At 41.5% G+C, this 17,026-nt stretch overlaps 1 protein-coding gene across 2 annotated transcripts in view; it reads left to right on the top strand.

The window, feature by feature from the left end:
* RBL2 (RB transcriptional corepressor like 2) overlaps positions 1–16,922 on the top strand; it is a 30,929-nt gene extending 14,007 nt beyond the window's left edge. The window contains exons 8-22 of one of the 2 annotated variants that reach the window (XM_028740176.2): positions 1,350–1,536; positions 2,288–2,454; positions 3,145–3,254; positions 3,560–3,663; positions 4,932–5,069; positions 5,238–5,402; positions 6,936–7,047; positions 7,380–7,655; positions 8,359–8,627; positions 11,329–11,505; positions 11,603–11,674; positions 12,158–12,260; positions 13,734–13,939; positions 14,904–15,068; positions 15,336–16,922. In XM_028740176.2, the coding sequence (XP_028596009.2) occupies positions 1,350–1,536; positions 2,288–2,454; positions 3,145–3,254; positions 3,560–3,663; positions 4,932–5,069; positions 5,238–5,402; positions 6,936–7,047; positions 7,380–7,655; positions 8,359–8,627; positions 11,329–11,505; positions 11,603–11,674; positions 12,158–12,260; positions 13,734–13,939; positions 14,904–15,068; positions 15,336–15,506 (2,422 nt within the window). In that variant the 3' untranslated portion in view covers positions 15,507–16,922. Of the gene's footprint in view, positions 1–1,349; positions 1,537–2,287; positions 2,455–3,144; positions 3,255–3,559; positions 3,664–4,931; positions 5,070–5,237; positions 5,403–6,935; positions 7,048–7,379; positions 7,656–8,358; positions 8,628–11,328; positions 11,523–11,602; positions 11,675–12,157; positions 12,261–13,733; positions 13,940–14,903; positions 15,069–15,335 lie in introns of those variants that run through there. The other variant, XR_003707880.2, reaches the window with a different exon arrangement.
* The last annotated feature ends 104 nt before the right edge of the window (positions 16,923–17,026 follow it).

Raw genomic sequence — 17,026 nt, 5'->3', positions numbered from 1 at the left:
ACAGTTTCATTTTAAGAACGGACTTCTGGAACGGATTAAGTTCATAAACCGAGGTACCACTGTGTGTGTGTGTGTGTGTGTGTGTGTGTGTGTGTGTGTGTGTATGTTTATTAAATTTCTATCCCACCCCTTCTTCCAATCATCCATTTGCCTTTGAATGTGCACCAAGGTCCCAAGATTAGTTGAGTTTTCCTAGCTCTCTTTTCACCTTGAAATATTAAAAGTCAATGGTTGGACCGTAGTTTTCTTTCTGTCTCCCCCTTTTCCTTTAACCCCCAAAAATCTGCTTCTAGGGGTTGGGAGATTTGGGGAGATGGTGTGGTGAAGAGGGTTGCAGATATCTCCTCCCCACCCCCTTCCTCTACATTAACAAATGATCAACTTAAGATCCAAATCATTTCCCATGTTTGCATTATCATAACTTGGTTCAAGATGAAGCTGGGGGATGAACAAGCGTTTTGTCCAAACATGTAGCTGCTGGACCCTGGCTTAATATCTTGGCTTCGGTTACATTTAATGGAAGACTTCTTGGTTTGATTGCTTGCCTGGGGAAGCAAGGAACAAGGCATCTGCATATGTACCTGAAAGGTTAATCCATATCTTGGCTTCATAAACTAGAGAGGTGATAATCTGAGCAGAGCAGTTCTGTCAGCAGTTTCATCTTATACAGTTAGATATCTGCTGGTTACTTTATTATATTTTAACTCACCAGAACCCAGTTCTGGTCCCCCTCCATTGTCATTACAGTGGTACCTCGTGTTACGGACGGGATCTGTTCTGGAGGGCCGTCCATAACGTGAAATGCCCGCAACTCAAAGCACTGTGTCTGCGCAGGCATGCGGCGCAATTTGGCGCTTCTGCGCAGGCACGAGCAGCGAAACCCGGAAGTAACCCATTCCAGTACTTCCGAGTTGCCGCGGGACATAACGCAAAAAGATGCAACATGAAGCGGACGCAACATGAGGTATGACTATAAGAGAACAAGGAGGGGTGTTCATGGTGAGTTCCGGCACCTCTTTTTCTAGAAAAATAGTGCTGATTCTCACTATTTAGATTGATGCCATAACAAAAGTCTCATTTTTAATTATTATTTTGAGGAAATAAATGTTGGCTTAGTAGTTACACTTTGTAAAAGTTATCATAGAAGGAATCAAAGATCCAACAGTTTTCTGTGGTAACACTTTGTAGAAATTCTAACCCTGTTTGACTTTTCTCATGGCAGAAGCGAAAAGGCCTAGGAAGACCCTTTTTACTGAAACGCTTCCCTCTGTTCTGTTGCAGTCACTTATATTTTGAGTACTCAACACTGTTTATCTCTCCCCCCCCCACACACACACCCTCAAATATAGCAAAGCCATCAACAAGGCCTATGAGGAGTACATATTGTCAGTTGGAAATCTAGATGAGCGAATATTTCTTGGAGATGATGCAGATGAAGAAATAGGAACCTTGCGTAGATGCTTAAATACAGCCTCAGGCATGGAAACAGCCAAAAGAGTTCAAGTGAAATATAATCTGCAGGAGCATTTTGAACGAGTGAGTATAGTGTGGTCTGTCGTGTGTTCTATTGGTGAGTTGTTGTCTGTCCTTAGAACAGTCATAGTAGCATATTGCCCATGGTCAGTAGGTGACAGAATTATATCTCTGGGTGTATTTGTGTTGCTCTGGTGCATTTCCAGGCCCAAATCAAAGTAAAGGTTTTAAGCTTTACAGTAATAACTTTAAGATCTTCTGCTGTGCTCACCCTCAGGTTGGCAAGGTGGGTTGCCACGATGGAAATGCACTTCTTTATGGTGGTCCCACGGCCATGCTGGCCCTTCCATTGGGCCAGCACCAAATCTCTATGTTGCAGACTTCAGGGAAGGACCTGAAGATGTACCTATTCCAGATATGATGCTTGTTAACCAAGTGAGGGTCTAACTCAGGCTTCCTCAAACTTGGCCCTCCCAAATGTTTTTTGGCCTATAACTCCCATGATCCCTAGCTAGCAGGACCAGTGGTCAGGGAGAATGGAAATTGTAGCCTCAAAACATCTGGAGGGCCGAGTTTGAGGAAACCTGGTCTAACTGAATTACATTCTCTCCAGTTTTGTTAAGTGTTGATTTGTAGCATTTTGAAGTTTTAATTTTGTAATACCTTTGTCTCTTATTTTGCTTGTAAGCTCTTTAGATGGGCTTTGACCCAGAAAAGCGGCCTAAAAATATTTTAAATCATGAAATAATTATTTTTTATGTAATCATTGTAGTAACTTCAGTTCTTAAAATATTTTCATGTTGCTGTTGTTTAGGCAAAATCCTTCAGAATAGCAACACCTCTTACTGGTCGAAAGTATATAAAGGAGAGCGATCCGTGTACAAGTCCTATTTCCATAGCCACATACAGCTTGACCCGACTTCATACAATGCTGACAGGCCTGAAAAATGCCCCTAGTGAAAATCTTGAGCAGATTTTCAGGTTAGTAAAATCACTGCTTTGAAATGAGTTTGTCTAATCTTCCTGGAACATTACAGACCAGAAAGCCAAATATAGAAAACAAGAATTTTTAGATTACTTGAAGGAGTTTGATATTATATTACTTCAGAATACATAGTATTGTGATCACAGATGCATGAACAGCTTTGTCATTTCCCCCCTCTCTCCATTTGTGCAGAGATACAGTTCTCTGGAGTAATTACCTTTTAAGATTACATGTAGCCTCTTTGTGTATAAGAAAGCATACACTGTGTTCTTCTTATGCTCCCCTGTTCTTGGATGAAATAACGACACCTGTTTTTATAACTGGCATTTAATGGTATTTCATTACCATGGTAAATCAGTTTATTTGTTGGAAATGCAACACAACAAAATGTAATAAAATTAGCAAAACTAAACATGCAGAGTTCCATCTTGTGGTGGCATTTCATGCTAGTCCTACTCAGAGCAGACCCATTGAAGATAATGGACTAGGCTAACATAGGTTTGTTAGTTTCAGTAGGTCTACCCTAAGTAGACCCTGGCTGAAGGCAGTATGTTAAAAATAAAATAATTCTATGAACAACGGCTGGATAAAAGTGGTATTACTTCATAGTGTTCTGAAAAACCATATCACCCCTTTCTTCTTAATTTACCAAAAAATAAAAAATAAAATGATTTTTTTCTGGCCAGGGCTTGTTCCAGGGATCCTTCTTTGTCAATTGCCAACAGGGTGAAAGAAATGTATGACATTTATTGTCAGAGAACACCGTCACAGGGAGAACCTGGTAGCTTCTCTAAAGGTAAGGCCATACATATATAAAGCAACTTCCATTGTGTTCTGATATTTCCAGTGATCCCTGTACACAGTGCAGCTAGTATTTGAAAGCTGCCTGGCCTTTGAACATGTGTTCTGTCCGAAAACTGATCCATCTGGAAATAGTGCAGTATAGCCTTATAAGAACATGTTTGTAATTTCTCTTTGTTTCAAGGGATTTAAAAGTAATTATTGTTGTTTGGAAGCATTCCCCTCCCCCATTATTATTCTTTTTAATGGCAGCTGACGAAATCTAACCCCAAGTCTTGAATTTCTTTTCTTAATATGCAGAAATTGTTGGAAAACACTTTCGTCTTGCTGAGGTCCTTTATTATAAGGTATTGGAGTCTGTCATTGAGCAAGAAAAGAGAAGACTAGGAGATGCTGATTTATCTGTAAGTAAGTCAGAATAGTTCACATACATTTTCAACATTTTTTATTTCAAAAGAAACTAATACAAAATGAAATACTTACCTACAGTAAGAATTATGGTAATCAGTTCATAAGCTGGCACCAATTTAGTCATTGTTTTCTGCAGGGTCTTTAAGATTGCCTAACCTCGTAGTTTGTGTAAACATAATGTTAAACTAATGAAATTTCTGTTGCCTTGAGATCAAAGCAGTTTACCCTCTTCTATGCAATAGTATAACCTCTCCTCCAGAGAAATTGCTATGTGAGTTGCAGTCTCCATGACAGTGAATAAAATGGTCATTTTAAAATGCTCATATATATAAACCTTGGCAGTATTAAAAACATTTAATATTGTTGACAGGTATTGTTATCCCACTTGTCCCAGAATAACCAACAGATGCTGGCTGCATGATAAGTCCATTGCCCAGAAGGGATCTGTCTTTATAAGTGGATGAGACCTGTGAGGTGTGCGTATTCCCCAACAAAGAAATGCTGCCTTCCTAAATTGAAATTAAATGAGGAGTCTGTGTGTGCAGGAGATTCATGAACATGGGTCTTCCTGTCCTATTGATTGGCCATAACTGTGAGGTTTAGGAACGAGTGATAGACATGCATAACTCAGACATTTTCCTTTGCCTGCTCAGTGTCAACTTCCACCTTACTGGTGCAAATTAGTTAGTGGCAAATTACCGTATTTTTTGCTCTATAGGACGCACTTTTTCCCCTCCAAAAATGAAGGGGAAATGTGTATGCGTCCTATGGAGCGAATGCAGGCTCCTTGGCTTCGCTGCGACGCGCCTGACCTGGAAGCCTTCTCCCTCTCTGCGCAGCGCCTCTCCAGTGAAGGAGAGGCGCTGCGCAGAGAGAGAGAACTGTGCAGTGCCCCTTCAGCGACGCGCCTGTCCTGGCTTCTGCCTTAGCCCTGCGCAGCCTCTTCGGGCAGGGGGAGCCTTCATCCCGCTGTCCTGAAGAGGCTTGTTGCGGTTATCCCAGAAGCCAGAACAGCCACACGGTATCCCAGAAGCCAGATCCCTCTTGCTGTTCTGGCTTCTGGGATTCAGAATAATTTTTTCTTGTTTTCCTCCTCCCAAAACTAGGTGCGCCCTATGGTCCAGTGCGCCCTATGGAGCGAAAAATACGGTATATCGTGTTAGATTTTTTTAAAAGGACTTGCTTGAATAAATAAATGCTTTTTGCGTTTTTATGCTGAATTGATTGAATTCTTCACTGTACAACACTTTTTCTACCCTAGGGGATTCTGGAGCATGATGTGTTTCACAGATCTCTCATGGCTTGCTGTCTTGAGATAATTATTTACTCTTACAAAGCAACTGATAGTTTCCCATTCATCGCCGATATATTTGATGTTCCTGCCTTTCACTTTTATAAGGTGAATTCTTTTTTACCATTTGCTCTGACTTCTAAAAGTCAGCAAGGAAAATGTTATAATTTACTAAGAAGTTAACACCTTTTAATTTTTTTAAATGCTATTGAATTTCATAGTAGTTTCAAAGACATAGCAATGTATGTTTGTTTAAACTTGCAATATTTGTTATAGGTGATAGAGATTCTGATTAGAGCAGAAGATGGCCTTTGCAGAGAGGTAGTGAAGCACCTCAATCACATTGAAGAGCAGATTTTAGAAAGTCTGGCATGGAAAGTGGAATCACCATTGTGGGACAAAATCAAAGAAAATGAAAATAAAGTTCCCACATGTGAGGAGGTAAAATATGGGGCTTATCTGCCGTGTGTGTGTATACTTCTTTATTTAGTACTTGGGAATTTATTCTGCCTGTTTAACCAAAATGGGAAGGATTTAGCCTCCGTTCATCAGCTGAGAAGCAGAGGGCTGACTCCTGTTTTTGCAGTCTGTCTGAATTGAACCCCACACACCTGTCAGTCAGATTCTAAGTCCAGCCTGCGGAGAGTTACCACCAACTTAACCCTAAACCAGCACTATCCAACCTATTAGCCTATGGAAGTTTCAGGCTACAACTCCCATCATCCTTGATGTTTGGCCATTCTGACTGGGGCTGATGAGAGCTGTGGTCAGCACTCATTGCCCCTCTCCCCTACCCCATTCCTCTACTGAGGCAACTCCTTTAAAACTGTCTGCGGTGTCTGCCAGCAGTGCTTTTTCTTGTAGTCAGTGAAGCTATTTAGGATGCATGGATTCAGGTGTTCAGCCAATTCTACATTAAAACTGCCAGCAGCTTAGCCTCTATTAATATAATGGGCACAACCATCCCTTGAGTCTTCATGCCCTGCTATTGGTCAGTAATAGGTCCTCCTTCCTTTAGACATCATTTGATTGTTCGGTATCTCATTTTCTTTGCCCAGTGAGAGCAAGAGGGTGAGTGAAATGGAGGGAGACTATATGCCAGTGGGCTCATCATAAAGGTTTAAGCAGATTTTCATGCAGATCCAGCTCGTTATCCCTCACTACTTTCTGCAAGAAAACACTGAACCAGCAATTTTTAAGAAAATCTAAATATGTACATTAAGTAAAGAACTATTCCCCTCCAATGTGCCCAACTGATCTATTTCTATTAGAATGTCATTGAAGTCTGTCACAGCAGTCCAGGATTATTACTGGAGTTTCTGGCTCCTGCATGAAGTAACTAGAAAACAGATTAATCGTGTTTATTTAACTGGTACTGTGGCTGCAGTCTTGTACCACCTTCCTGTGAGTAAGTACCATTGAATTAAATGGGACATGCTTCTGAGAAGACATGTATAGACATGTATAGTAGACAGTAAGGCACAGATCAGATGTCATGTTTCTAGATATCTCAACCATGCTATGAGATTGTGTGCTTTCCTGTTCCTACATGTTTATTTATTTAAATAAATGTATGGTCTCTTAAAAAAAAGAAAACGGATCACATTAAAATCCCCCATCCCAGTTTGCTTATAACTGGAATTTTCTATTCTATTTAGATCCCAACTTACTATTGTTACAGCTTCCTAGGGTTTTCCAAAACTGTTGTTCAAATCTTGGGTTGTAGGCAAGGCTGGGACATCATTAGCCACAGTTTGCACTAGATTAAAACCATGATTTGGAGCAGTTTTGGTAAATGGTAACTCCTGTTTTGGACATAACAGTGGAGGTTAAAAAAATCAACAAGAAGCAGTAGGGAGAAAAAACCCTAAAAGGCCACAAAATGTTCTTCTAATGGCTGACCTGGACTACAGAGAGCAACATCTTTTAAGAGGTTTTGCAAGGATAAAAAATGCATGAATCTTGTGTTTTTAGGTAATGCCATCTCAGTATTTTGAAAAGTCAAATGGGAACAGTGTGGCAGGTTCCCCTTTAACCCCAAGGAGACTGAATGAGATTCGTGCTGAAACTGGAACACTGGGAAAGGGTAAGATTTATTCAGCTTATCACAAGGTGCATCTTGTCTCAGTGTTTGCACATCAAGAATATTACTACTTAAACACCACCTCATATTGGACAGGGCATAATCATATTGGGAAAAGGGCCTGAGGATGATAATAATCAGCTGTGAGTTACGTTGGCGTATTCACAAGGAGCATTCTCTTCCATGGAATTGACATAGTAAAATAATCTGACAACCTTGCCACATACAAAATGTACACGAGCCCTTAATCTGACGTTTTGAGTGGGATTAAACTTTTAACAAGAAGGCAGTGGATTACATGCAATTCTCCCCCCACTTTCTTTGTCAATCTGCAGGCCTTTCATCTTCTCCAACCACGCTTTATGAGAGATACAGCTCTCCGACAAGTAACCCTACGAGGAGAAGGCTCTTTGTTGATAATGACCCCCCTACTGAGGCCACTCGGACTCCTGTGAGGGTCTCCCAGCAGCCCGTGATCAGTACAATGTCTGTTCAGAACGTCTCCACAGAAACAATACCTGTCACTCCTGTGCCTGGGCAGACTTTAGTAACTGTAGCGACCGCAACTGTGACTGCAAATAATGGACAGACAGTTACAATACCGGTACAAGGTAAGGAGGATGCATGATCTTTGCAAGATGTAGGAAATAACCACTCGGTGGCTCCCAGTGCCATCGTTGGGGTGAGGATTGTAGTGAAGTGGGTGAATCATATAATTGAAGAGTTTGAAGGTACCCCTTCTCAGTAGGGACCCTCTTAGGAGTTCCTCCACCCTCAGAAGGTGGTGAGTGGCAGCCCAGAAGAGAGCATACTCTGTGGAACCCCTAAATCAGTGTTTCCCAACCTTGGGCCTCCAGCTGTTTTTTAACTACAATTCCCATCATCCCTGACCACTGGTCTTGCTAGCTAGGGATGAAGGGAGTTGTAGTCCAAAAACAGCTGGAGGCCCAAGGTTGGGAAACACTGCCCTAAATAGTGGAATTCCCTCCCACGAAAGTATGTTTGCACCTTCTACCATATAATGAAGGTGCAACTTTTAACCCTGACCTTTGACACTTGTATCTATTTTTAGACCAGGGTGAGAGGGTCTGTAGGGTAGAAGTAAGAGAGTAAATAGTGTCCCCAAAATTCAAACTTCCCAGTACGCAAGCTACTTTCAGCCCCAGAAACAAATTGGCTTCCCCCCTTTTTCTCAAAGTTCAGTATGTACATATTCATATACTTCCCTAAGTAGTAGGCACCTTTTGTTCCAAATGTTTCTCGATTTTCTCCCAGCTGTCCATTTGCAGCATTTCTTTGCTCTTCCTTTTACAGGCATTGCCAATGAAAATGGAGGAATAACTTTCATTCCAGTCCAGGTCAACGTAAGTGGGCAGGCCCAGCCACTGCCCAGTTCCATCCAGCCTCTCAGTGCCCAGACCCTTGCTGGGACTCTCAGTACTCAACAAATGACTGGCACAGCCCTTCAGTTACAAGGCCAGTTCCAGCAGATTGCCCTTCCCGGAGAGCGACAAAAGCAGCAAATGGGCAGTAGCAGTGCTAAGTCCAGGAAGGCCGGCTCACTCGCACTCTTCTTTAGAAAGGTACATCCAGCATAGAAAATCACATGTGTCACTACAGTGCTGACTTGGCTGGAAATCCAAGTTTGCTTTCTTAGGGTAAGAACATCCTCAGACAGGGAGATGTGTATGATATACTCAGACCATTTTTTTCTAAGTCTACTCTGCCCATTGTAAATAAGAGTTCAAAATCCACATTGTTCTAGCTGATTTTACTGCAACATTCCTCAGTCCTCAGTCATGTTCAGACATATTAGTTTGAACTTCATGCAATCTCTTACCTTTTATGATGGTGATTTAGAAGAGGTTGTTGTGCTTCTCACATTTATACAGAGTACCACCCCATAACTGCTTCTGATTGATTGATTGATTGATTGATTGAATCTGCAAAGGGCATTTTTGGCTGCCAGCCAACCAGATGTTCTCCTAGAAAGGGATGCCCCTCTTCTTCCCAACCCATTTTCCACCCCCATAGCATTCCCTGGCTTTACATTCCTGTTAAAAAGGGGGCTTTGTTCTTCCTTGCTTGCTTTCCAGCCACCTTTTTGAAAAATAATAGTTGAAGTGAAATTTTGTTGATAAAATTGGGTATATAAGCTTAAGGAATACAACTCACATATGTTAGGTTTGTGACCATAGTAAAGCATTGTTTTTAGAATAGGCATCAACATTTTTTGTATCAGTTCCAATGTTCATTAGTCTATTGACTAAGAAACAAAAAGTACAAATTAGAAAACCCAGCCTCAGTAGAACCCGTTATTAACACTACTCACTCCTGAACAGGCTGGCTATTGCTCAGGCAGGTCAACTTTAGACAACTGCTTTATGCTCAAGCATATTATTGATAAACATGTCTTGCAATTCCAGCTAAATATTTATGTGGCTTTCATTGATTTGAAAGCTGCTTTCAATTCTATCTTTTGGGAGCAAACTATAATCAATGGGAGTTGGTATGCAGCTTTTCAAATGCATAATGGTGCTATATTCTGGCAAATCTTTGCGAGTTAGAATAAATGGAGGGCATCCATCTGACACTGTTCCAGTTACAAAAGGAGTAAGACAAGGATGTCTACTTGCCCCCTTCAATATATTTATAAATGATGTAGCTGAGTTTCTAAGAGGTGAGCACTGTTTTCCAGTAAAAATCAGAAATATTTAGTCCTCCTTTATGCAGATGATGCAATCCTGATTTCCTGCACCCAATTGGGCTTGCGCAGACTGCTGAATTGGTTCAGCTTGTATTGCAAGAATGAGCATCTTACTATAAATTCCCGAAAAACAAAAGTTATGTATGATATTTGGCAAATCCAAGAAAACTCACAATTGGTCCCTCAATGGAAATACACTGGAGCAAGTATTCTCTTTTAAGTAACTCAGTGTGGTCTTTCAGTGGACAGGGAAATGGTCTGCACAGGTCCACTCAAGCACCCTATTAGCTGGTAGAACTTGAAATGGACTCCACCTTACAAAAGGGGGCAACTTGGTTCAGCCTACTTTAGAACTTTGTAAGACTAGGGTGTTGCCAAAGTTGTTATTTGGAGCACCACTGTGGGCCATGACTAATTTAGATCACTGGAGATAGTGCAGAACAAATTTTTACAACCTCTATCTTTCTTAGGAACTCCTTTATGTTGGCCCGTCCAATTTGCTAATGGAAGGACATTTAGCCTGTGTAAAGGCTATCATTTTAACATTTGGTAAATCTACCTTGGCAGAGATGGATACAGTGGAATAAAAAAAAGCATAAATTTGTTAGATTGACAAATCCTGATCCCAGAAGGGAAGGTTGTCTTTTGCAAAGACTTGTTTTTTGTTGTCTGATGTAGAGAGGTATATATACTTTAGAACATCCACATATCTTGCCACGGCTTTACAAATTTGTGTAATAAAACTTAAAGGGGGAATGGGAAATGATTTATCTTCTAAAGGTCAAGGAGTAAAAATGTAAACCACTACAGTGGTACCTTGGTTTACAACCATAATCTGTTCTGGAGGTCTCGTTATAAACCAAAATAGGTTGTAACCCAAGGCACGCTTTCACCAATGTGGCCTCAAAAAAAAATAATAATGGTTGTAATTTAAAAAAAGGGGTTGTAATCCAAAAAATGGGACACACACTTCCAGGTTTGACGTGGTTGTAATCCAAGACAGTTGTAACCCAAAGCAGTTGCAAACCAAGGTACCACTGTATTAGTAGTAGTATTCTTGTTATCATCATTTTTATGTGTGTAATGGCTGTTTGCTAAACACAATAAACCAAACTGTCTAACAGGGACTAACAGTCATAGCAGTTCTGAGAAGGAAATGACAACATTCAGACATTTTGCCACTTGTTTGGTAATGATTTATTACCCCTTTCAAGGAAGATACTTCAAAAGAGTCTCTTTGAATTAACCAAGAAACTTCATCTTAAGAATTATATGCATTTTCTTAACTCCATTATAAAATCCACAGTAATAGAACAAACAACAGATGGTTTCAGTCTCTGAATGTTTACAGCACCTATCCTTGATAGGATCGTTGGAGGGTAAAACATTAAAACAGAACAACAAAATGTTCTCTTACACTTGGTTTAGTTGGAAAATTTAGATATGGCATACGTTTGTTAAAAATACCAAGGTAGGACCAGTGACCTTAGTGTACATGGTTCATTAACAGATATGAAACACAGAATTCTATAAACACCTAATATAGGGTAATTCTGACAGTCTCCTCTCTGTATTAGGTATTCCACTTAGCAAGCATCCGTCTGCGGGATCTCTGTCTTAAACTGGATATTTCGGATGAGCTGAGGAAGAAAATATGGACATGTTTTGAATTTTCGCTGGTACAGTGCTCTGAACTCATGATGGACCGGCATTTAGACCAGCTCTTAATGTGTGCCATTTATGTAATAGCAAAGGTAAAGGTTCACAAAAGGTACATTTTGAGGGGGGTGCTAAATAACTTGAAAGAAGAGAGATCTAGTTATGGCAATGAATCCCCCTATTGTGTTTTAGGTTACAAAAGAAGACACATCGTTTCAGAACATCATGCGCTGCTATAGGACCCAGCCACAAGCTAAGAGCCAAGTAAGCAGGTTTTTCATTTGTTGGTTGGTTTTAAACCAGTATGCATTAATGATCTTTCTTCCTTCTCATTTCACCATTTAAAGATTTTGCTAAATATAAATCAAATAAAACACGATAAATCAGATCCCAGTCAACTGAGGGCACTGGAAAGCTTTCCAGGTCCCCACCCCGCCTGCCCCCCAGAAAGTCCACATCAGTGTAGAACACCCACTGAATATAATGACCCTAAGTTAGTCGTGCCCATTAATTTCAGTGGGTCTGACTATGTGCAGTGCATACAGAAATTAATCATTGCTCACTAGGAATGTCCCATTGGAATGAATGGTCCAGGTCCTGATTGCAGCAGTTCGTATAATAGAGCATATTTAGAGTTTTCCATAAAATAATTAACATTTATATATGAAGCCTCTGTTTATATTGAGACAAGGGAGTAATATTCTGTAATTCTTCTCTTTCATCTACCACAACTTTGGCTTTTGGAAGGTGTATCGAAGTGTCCTGATTAAAGGCAGAAGACGAAGGCATTCAGGCAACAGTGACAGCAATAACCCGCAGAATTCCCCGACTGAAAGAAATAAGGATAGGAGTAAGTGGCTGTAATATGTTTTGATGAAAGATTTGGCCCCTGCGGTTGCCCTACCCTTCTCCAGCTGAAGGAATCCTGAAAAAGGATGCAGCCATATGTGCACTTGCTTGAGAACAGGCCCCATCAAGCACATTAGGGCTTATTTCTTTGACCATGGAGAGGACTGAACTGCATGTGAATCCAGGATTGGAATACTCTAGAGCAGGGGTTCCCAACTTTTTTGACCATTCCCTACCTAAGCATCTCTAAAATCCTGATGCCCTGTCCCCTGTGACATATAATTCTTACTATTCAAAAAGTGAATTCCTATTCATGTAGAGGAAGCCTAAAAGGCCATTCACTGTTAACTCATTCTCGAATTGCCCCCCTAAAAACTAAATTGCCCCCCGTGGGGTGTGTGCCCCATGTTGGGAATCACGGCTCTAGAGTGTCCCAGGCTTCCTGTAAGCTTCTCTTAAGCTGCCTGCAAGACACTTGTTGAGCAGAAAGAGCAGCACTTAGAAATCCTGGCATTCCAACAAAGGCCATATGAAAAAGCAGCTGGATAACCTGCACCTGCTTTAAAGCGTTATTGGCTGGGACTTTTGATGATCATCCAGTAGCAAGAGGAAAATATTGATATGTATGTGTCAGGGGTTCAGGGAGAGAGGCACAGATGAGGGAGGAGACTGAGAGCGAGGGGGAAGAATCCAGGAACGAGGAGGAGGAGGATGACAATGACTTGAGGGCTTCCATGAGTCTCTCAAGTGAATCGGAGGATTCCCAAAAGGGGGCGCCCCTGGTCAGGCCAAGGGGGGCCACAGGGGGGACTCGTCAGGAGCAGGGGAGCAGCAGGGAAACCCCGAGTGGGAGTGGGAGATCGGGGCCGGCTTCCCAGCCGGAACGGAGTGAAGAGGGTGGAGTTCCCAGTGTGACACACGGAGCAGAGCAGGAAGCAGAGAGGGGAAGGAGATCGGGGCAAGACGTCCTGCCAGAAGGGGCGGAGAGTAGTACAGAGAGTAGTATAACTGTCAAGAGGAAGGTCAGGGGTAGCGAACGCGCGCCAAGTTCAAATGTGGAGGCGCAAGGAAATGCGGAGAGCCCGGAGGAGGAGCCTGGTCCCAAAGCACGGAGGAGGGGGGAGCAGGTGTCTGGGGACTCAGCGTCAGGGGAAAGCAGGAGGGAAGGAACCCAGGGGGGCAGAAAGACCCTGCGGAAAAGGAAGGACAGGAAGAGGTGGACTAGCACAAGCCTCTTAAACTGGTGTAGAGGCGGGACTGATTCAGAGGGGACTTCAGCGGTCTAAGCGTAACAGACGTGGGGCTGCGCGCCTCGGCTGTGGAACAAACAATGTACTTCAATAAAGACTTTTGTAAATAAAGTGGACTTGGCGTTGGTCTCTTGTGAGCTGAGACCTGAGGCGGCCCTGACAGTATGTTTTGTTTAGCAAGTTCTTTAGAACTTGATGAAAAAACTTCCATTGTGCCTTCACAGCAAGCAGAGACTCCAGCCCAGTGATGAGATCTAGTAGCACCCTGCCAGTGCCACAGCCCAGCAGTGCTCCCCCTACTCCAACACGCTTGACTGGAGCAAACAGTGAAATTGAGGAAGAAGAGCGCGGAGACCTGATCCAGTTTTATAACAACGTCTATAGTGACCGAATTAAAGGCTTTGCCCTGAAGTACTCCTCATCCAATGGAGTAAGAAGCCTTTCCTGCTTTGTAATAAGTCTTATTAATGTCAGAAAAAAACAATGTTGTGCAGTCTACTTTGTGGTCCTAGAAAAAAAGGGCCCATTGCTGCTTTTAAAATAGTACCATAGACAGCGGCAGTAATGCTTCTGAATACCAGTTGATGGAAACAATGGGAGGGGAAAGGGCTCTTGTGCTTAAGTCCTGCTTGTGGGTTTCCCAGAAGCATCTGGTTGGCCACTGTGAGAACAGGATGCTGGACTAGAGGGGTCACTGGCCTGATCCAGCAGGTCTTTTATTATGTTCTTACTGGTGAAGGATATGTTTTGTTTTTGTGTGTTTACCTCCAAAAGACATTTGGGGGTGGGTACAAACTATATTTATACCACATCTAGATTGTTATAGTAAAAGGAAGGTCTATGTCCAGCTCTAGAAACTGCACTATGCTAGGGTTGAGTCGCAAGCAGCAAAGCTTTAGCAATATTTGTTGCTTTTGAATTAAATATTGGGAGGGGGTTAAAAAATCCATCTCTAGATGTAAAATAGTGTGGCACAAGTGTACAGAGTAACATGAAACAAGACTTCTTGAACTGAACTATCCAGAACGGTTTTAAAACTAGTTACCATGTCTTTTTCTCTATAGGTTTGTCACTTGAACATCTTTGACATTTGTATATTTGATGCATTAGATAAATGCACACTGTGGAACACAGCATTCACTTTATGTGGTAAATGCAGGTCCTCTAATATTTCCTTAAATATTGAAATAAATATAATTGAGTTGAGTGCTGCTGAATCTATTCCAGATTGGTTATCCCAGTGTATCTATCTCAATCTTACTGGTGCAAAAACAAAAGCATACTCTGAGTCATTTAATGGTGTGGATCACCATGCAATGACTCAAATGCATAACATCCTGGTTTCTTTGCTGTGTGGATAACTGCAGATTAATTTTGCTATCTTTGTATGACAGGCTGAAGCTCCCCCCCTGTCTCCATATCCTTTTGTAAGAAGTGGCTCTCCCCGCAGAATACAGCTTTCTCAGAATCACTCGATTTACATCTCCCCTCACAAAAACGAGTTTGCACTTTCTCCACGTGAGAAAATATTCTATTACTTTAGCAGCAGCCCATCAAAGGTAAACGTTTACTATTGATCTCCAAACTCTTCCATTAGCTAATAAGTTAAAGGTTCTAACAAGCTTTTAATGAACTTGCATATAATAGTAATTATAATTTAGCAAAACGTTTATATATACCATTTTCTTTGTAACATCGTAGCTTTTTGAGACTGGTGTTTTTTGTTATGTATGTGACACATGAATCAGATTCAGAAAATCAAAATTCCCTGTTTGACTTGAATGAGAAGTAGACAGCATTCAGTTGTTCTTTGTGGTATGTTTCAGAGGCTTCAAGAGATCAACAGTATGATTAGAACTGGAGAGACGTCGACAAAAAAGCGTGGCATTGTCCTGGAGGAGGGGGCTGAATCACCCGCCAAGCGCATCTGCCCAGAAAACCACACAGCCCTCCTGAGGAGGCTACAAGATGTGGCAAATGACAGAGGTTCTCACTGACCTGGGGTTTTATTTGTTCTTTTCCGTATGTTATGTTGCCAGTAGTGACAGAGCTTGCAGTCCCAATATCTTTGAAGCACTTTCCATGGAGAAATGAAGTATTTGAGCCCTTTCCAAGGATGTGCTGCTTCTAGTACCAGGTGCACTGCAACTCTTGAAGAGGCTTTAGTCTACCTTACACCAGAGGACTGCAGTGCTATAATCCTACTGAGCTGGGAAGAAGTGGAGACTGTTTCCTCCAACAGTCTTGAAGCTGGGACAGAAAAGGTCCCACCCTCTCTTAACTTAGGTTATGCAAGTGGCAATGGCTGCAGTTAAAACCACAGCTGTTTAAATTTATTGGCAGAAGTGACTGATAAGTCCAGTAGGAACCCCGCTGATAACTATTTTTCCTACTAAATTGAGAACATTATTTTTTGTGCTATTTGGTAAGCCTATCAGTGCAATGCTTGGAGTTTGTGGTATCAGGAGGGAAAGGGCAATTCAGATGGTGATGATGGGACTGATACTGTGATCTTGGCTACCTATTTCAGGAAACTGGCAGTACTGATGGCTCCAGCACACATAGCTGGCCGTAGTTAAGACTACACTGGAGCTAGACTAGAAATTGTATTTTAGGCAGTCTTTAGGAAAAATTAAGGTCATTCTTTCCTAGATGTCTTTTTCATGTGCCCTTCCAGTAATTAAGATAATAAGGGGGGCACTTTATGTATATACAACACTTTGGTTTTTAGCTGTGCAATGTTTTAAGTGAATTCCTACCAAGAGTAACTCTTAAACAGCTCTAAAGCATTCTTTCGAAATGCAGATTAGAGGTGTGGCTACTTCACAATGGCACTTTTTAAACAAAATTAAATAGCCAAACCATAATATAGAAGTTGTGCTGAATTGCCTAAATTGTATTTATTCTCAAAATACACAGTGGTAATGCTCAGCTTCTATATGAAAATTTTCTAGGGTGTGATTACATGCCTTCCCACTTCAGCAGCTGTAGGCAGTGCCTCCAACACCAGCTTTTAACATTAAATTATGCTTTTTGCAGAAATGGCATACCATTATGTGGCAACAATGCAGGGATCCAAGTGCACTGCACTGCTTAACCTATATTAGACTGTTTTTACAAATTAGCACTTTTAAGAAGAAAATGGAGACATGGACTTGCCAGCAATCAGTCTGCACAAGGCAAAGCAGCTGGAATTTGTCATGAGCAAAACAAGCAAAAGAAGGCAGTGAAAAACTGTGCACAACGGGCCATCAAATGGGTGAGTTTTAGAGTAGTGAGATTACTCTTTTGATAACTGCCAGTGTTTCTGAACAGTGGCCATATTGTGTTTTAATGGTAGTGTACAAATGTTTGCAGCAAATCTACAGCAGTTTCAACCCTTTCTAAGATAAAATCAAAACTGTTTAAGCCTGCAGTGTTTTACTTCTGCTTTGTTAGGTGACCAGCTAACACATACATATACACTAGTAGTTTCTAGAATTTCCACCAGCATTTATTTATTGCTAGGCCTATGCCC

Source organism: Podarcis muralis, chromosome 7, assembly GCF_964188315.1.
Source record: "Podarcis muralis chromosome 7, rPodMur119.hap1.1, whole genome shotgun sequence".
Classification (NCBI taxonomy): Eukaryota; Metazoa; Chordata; class Lepidosauria; order Squamata; family Lacertidae; genus Podarcis; species Podarcis muralis.
The sequence above is the reverse complement of the archived record's forward strand: the minus strand, read 5'-3'. Positions and strand labels throughout refer to the sequence as shown.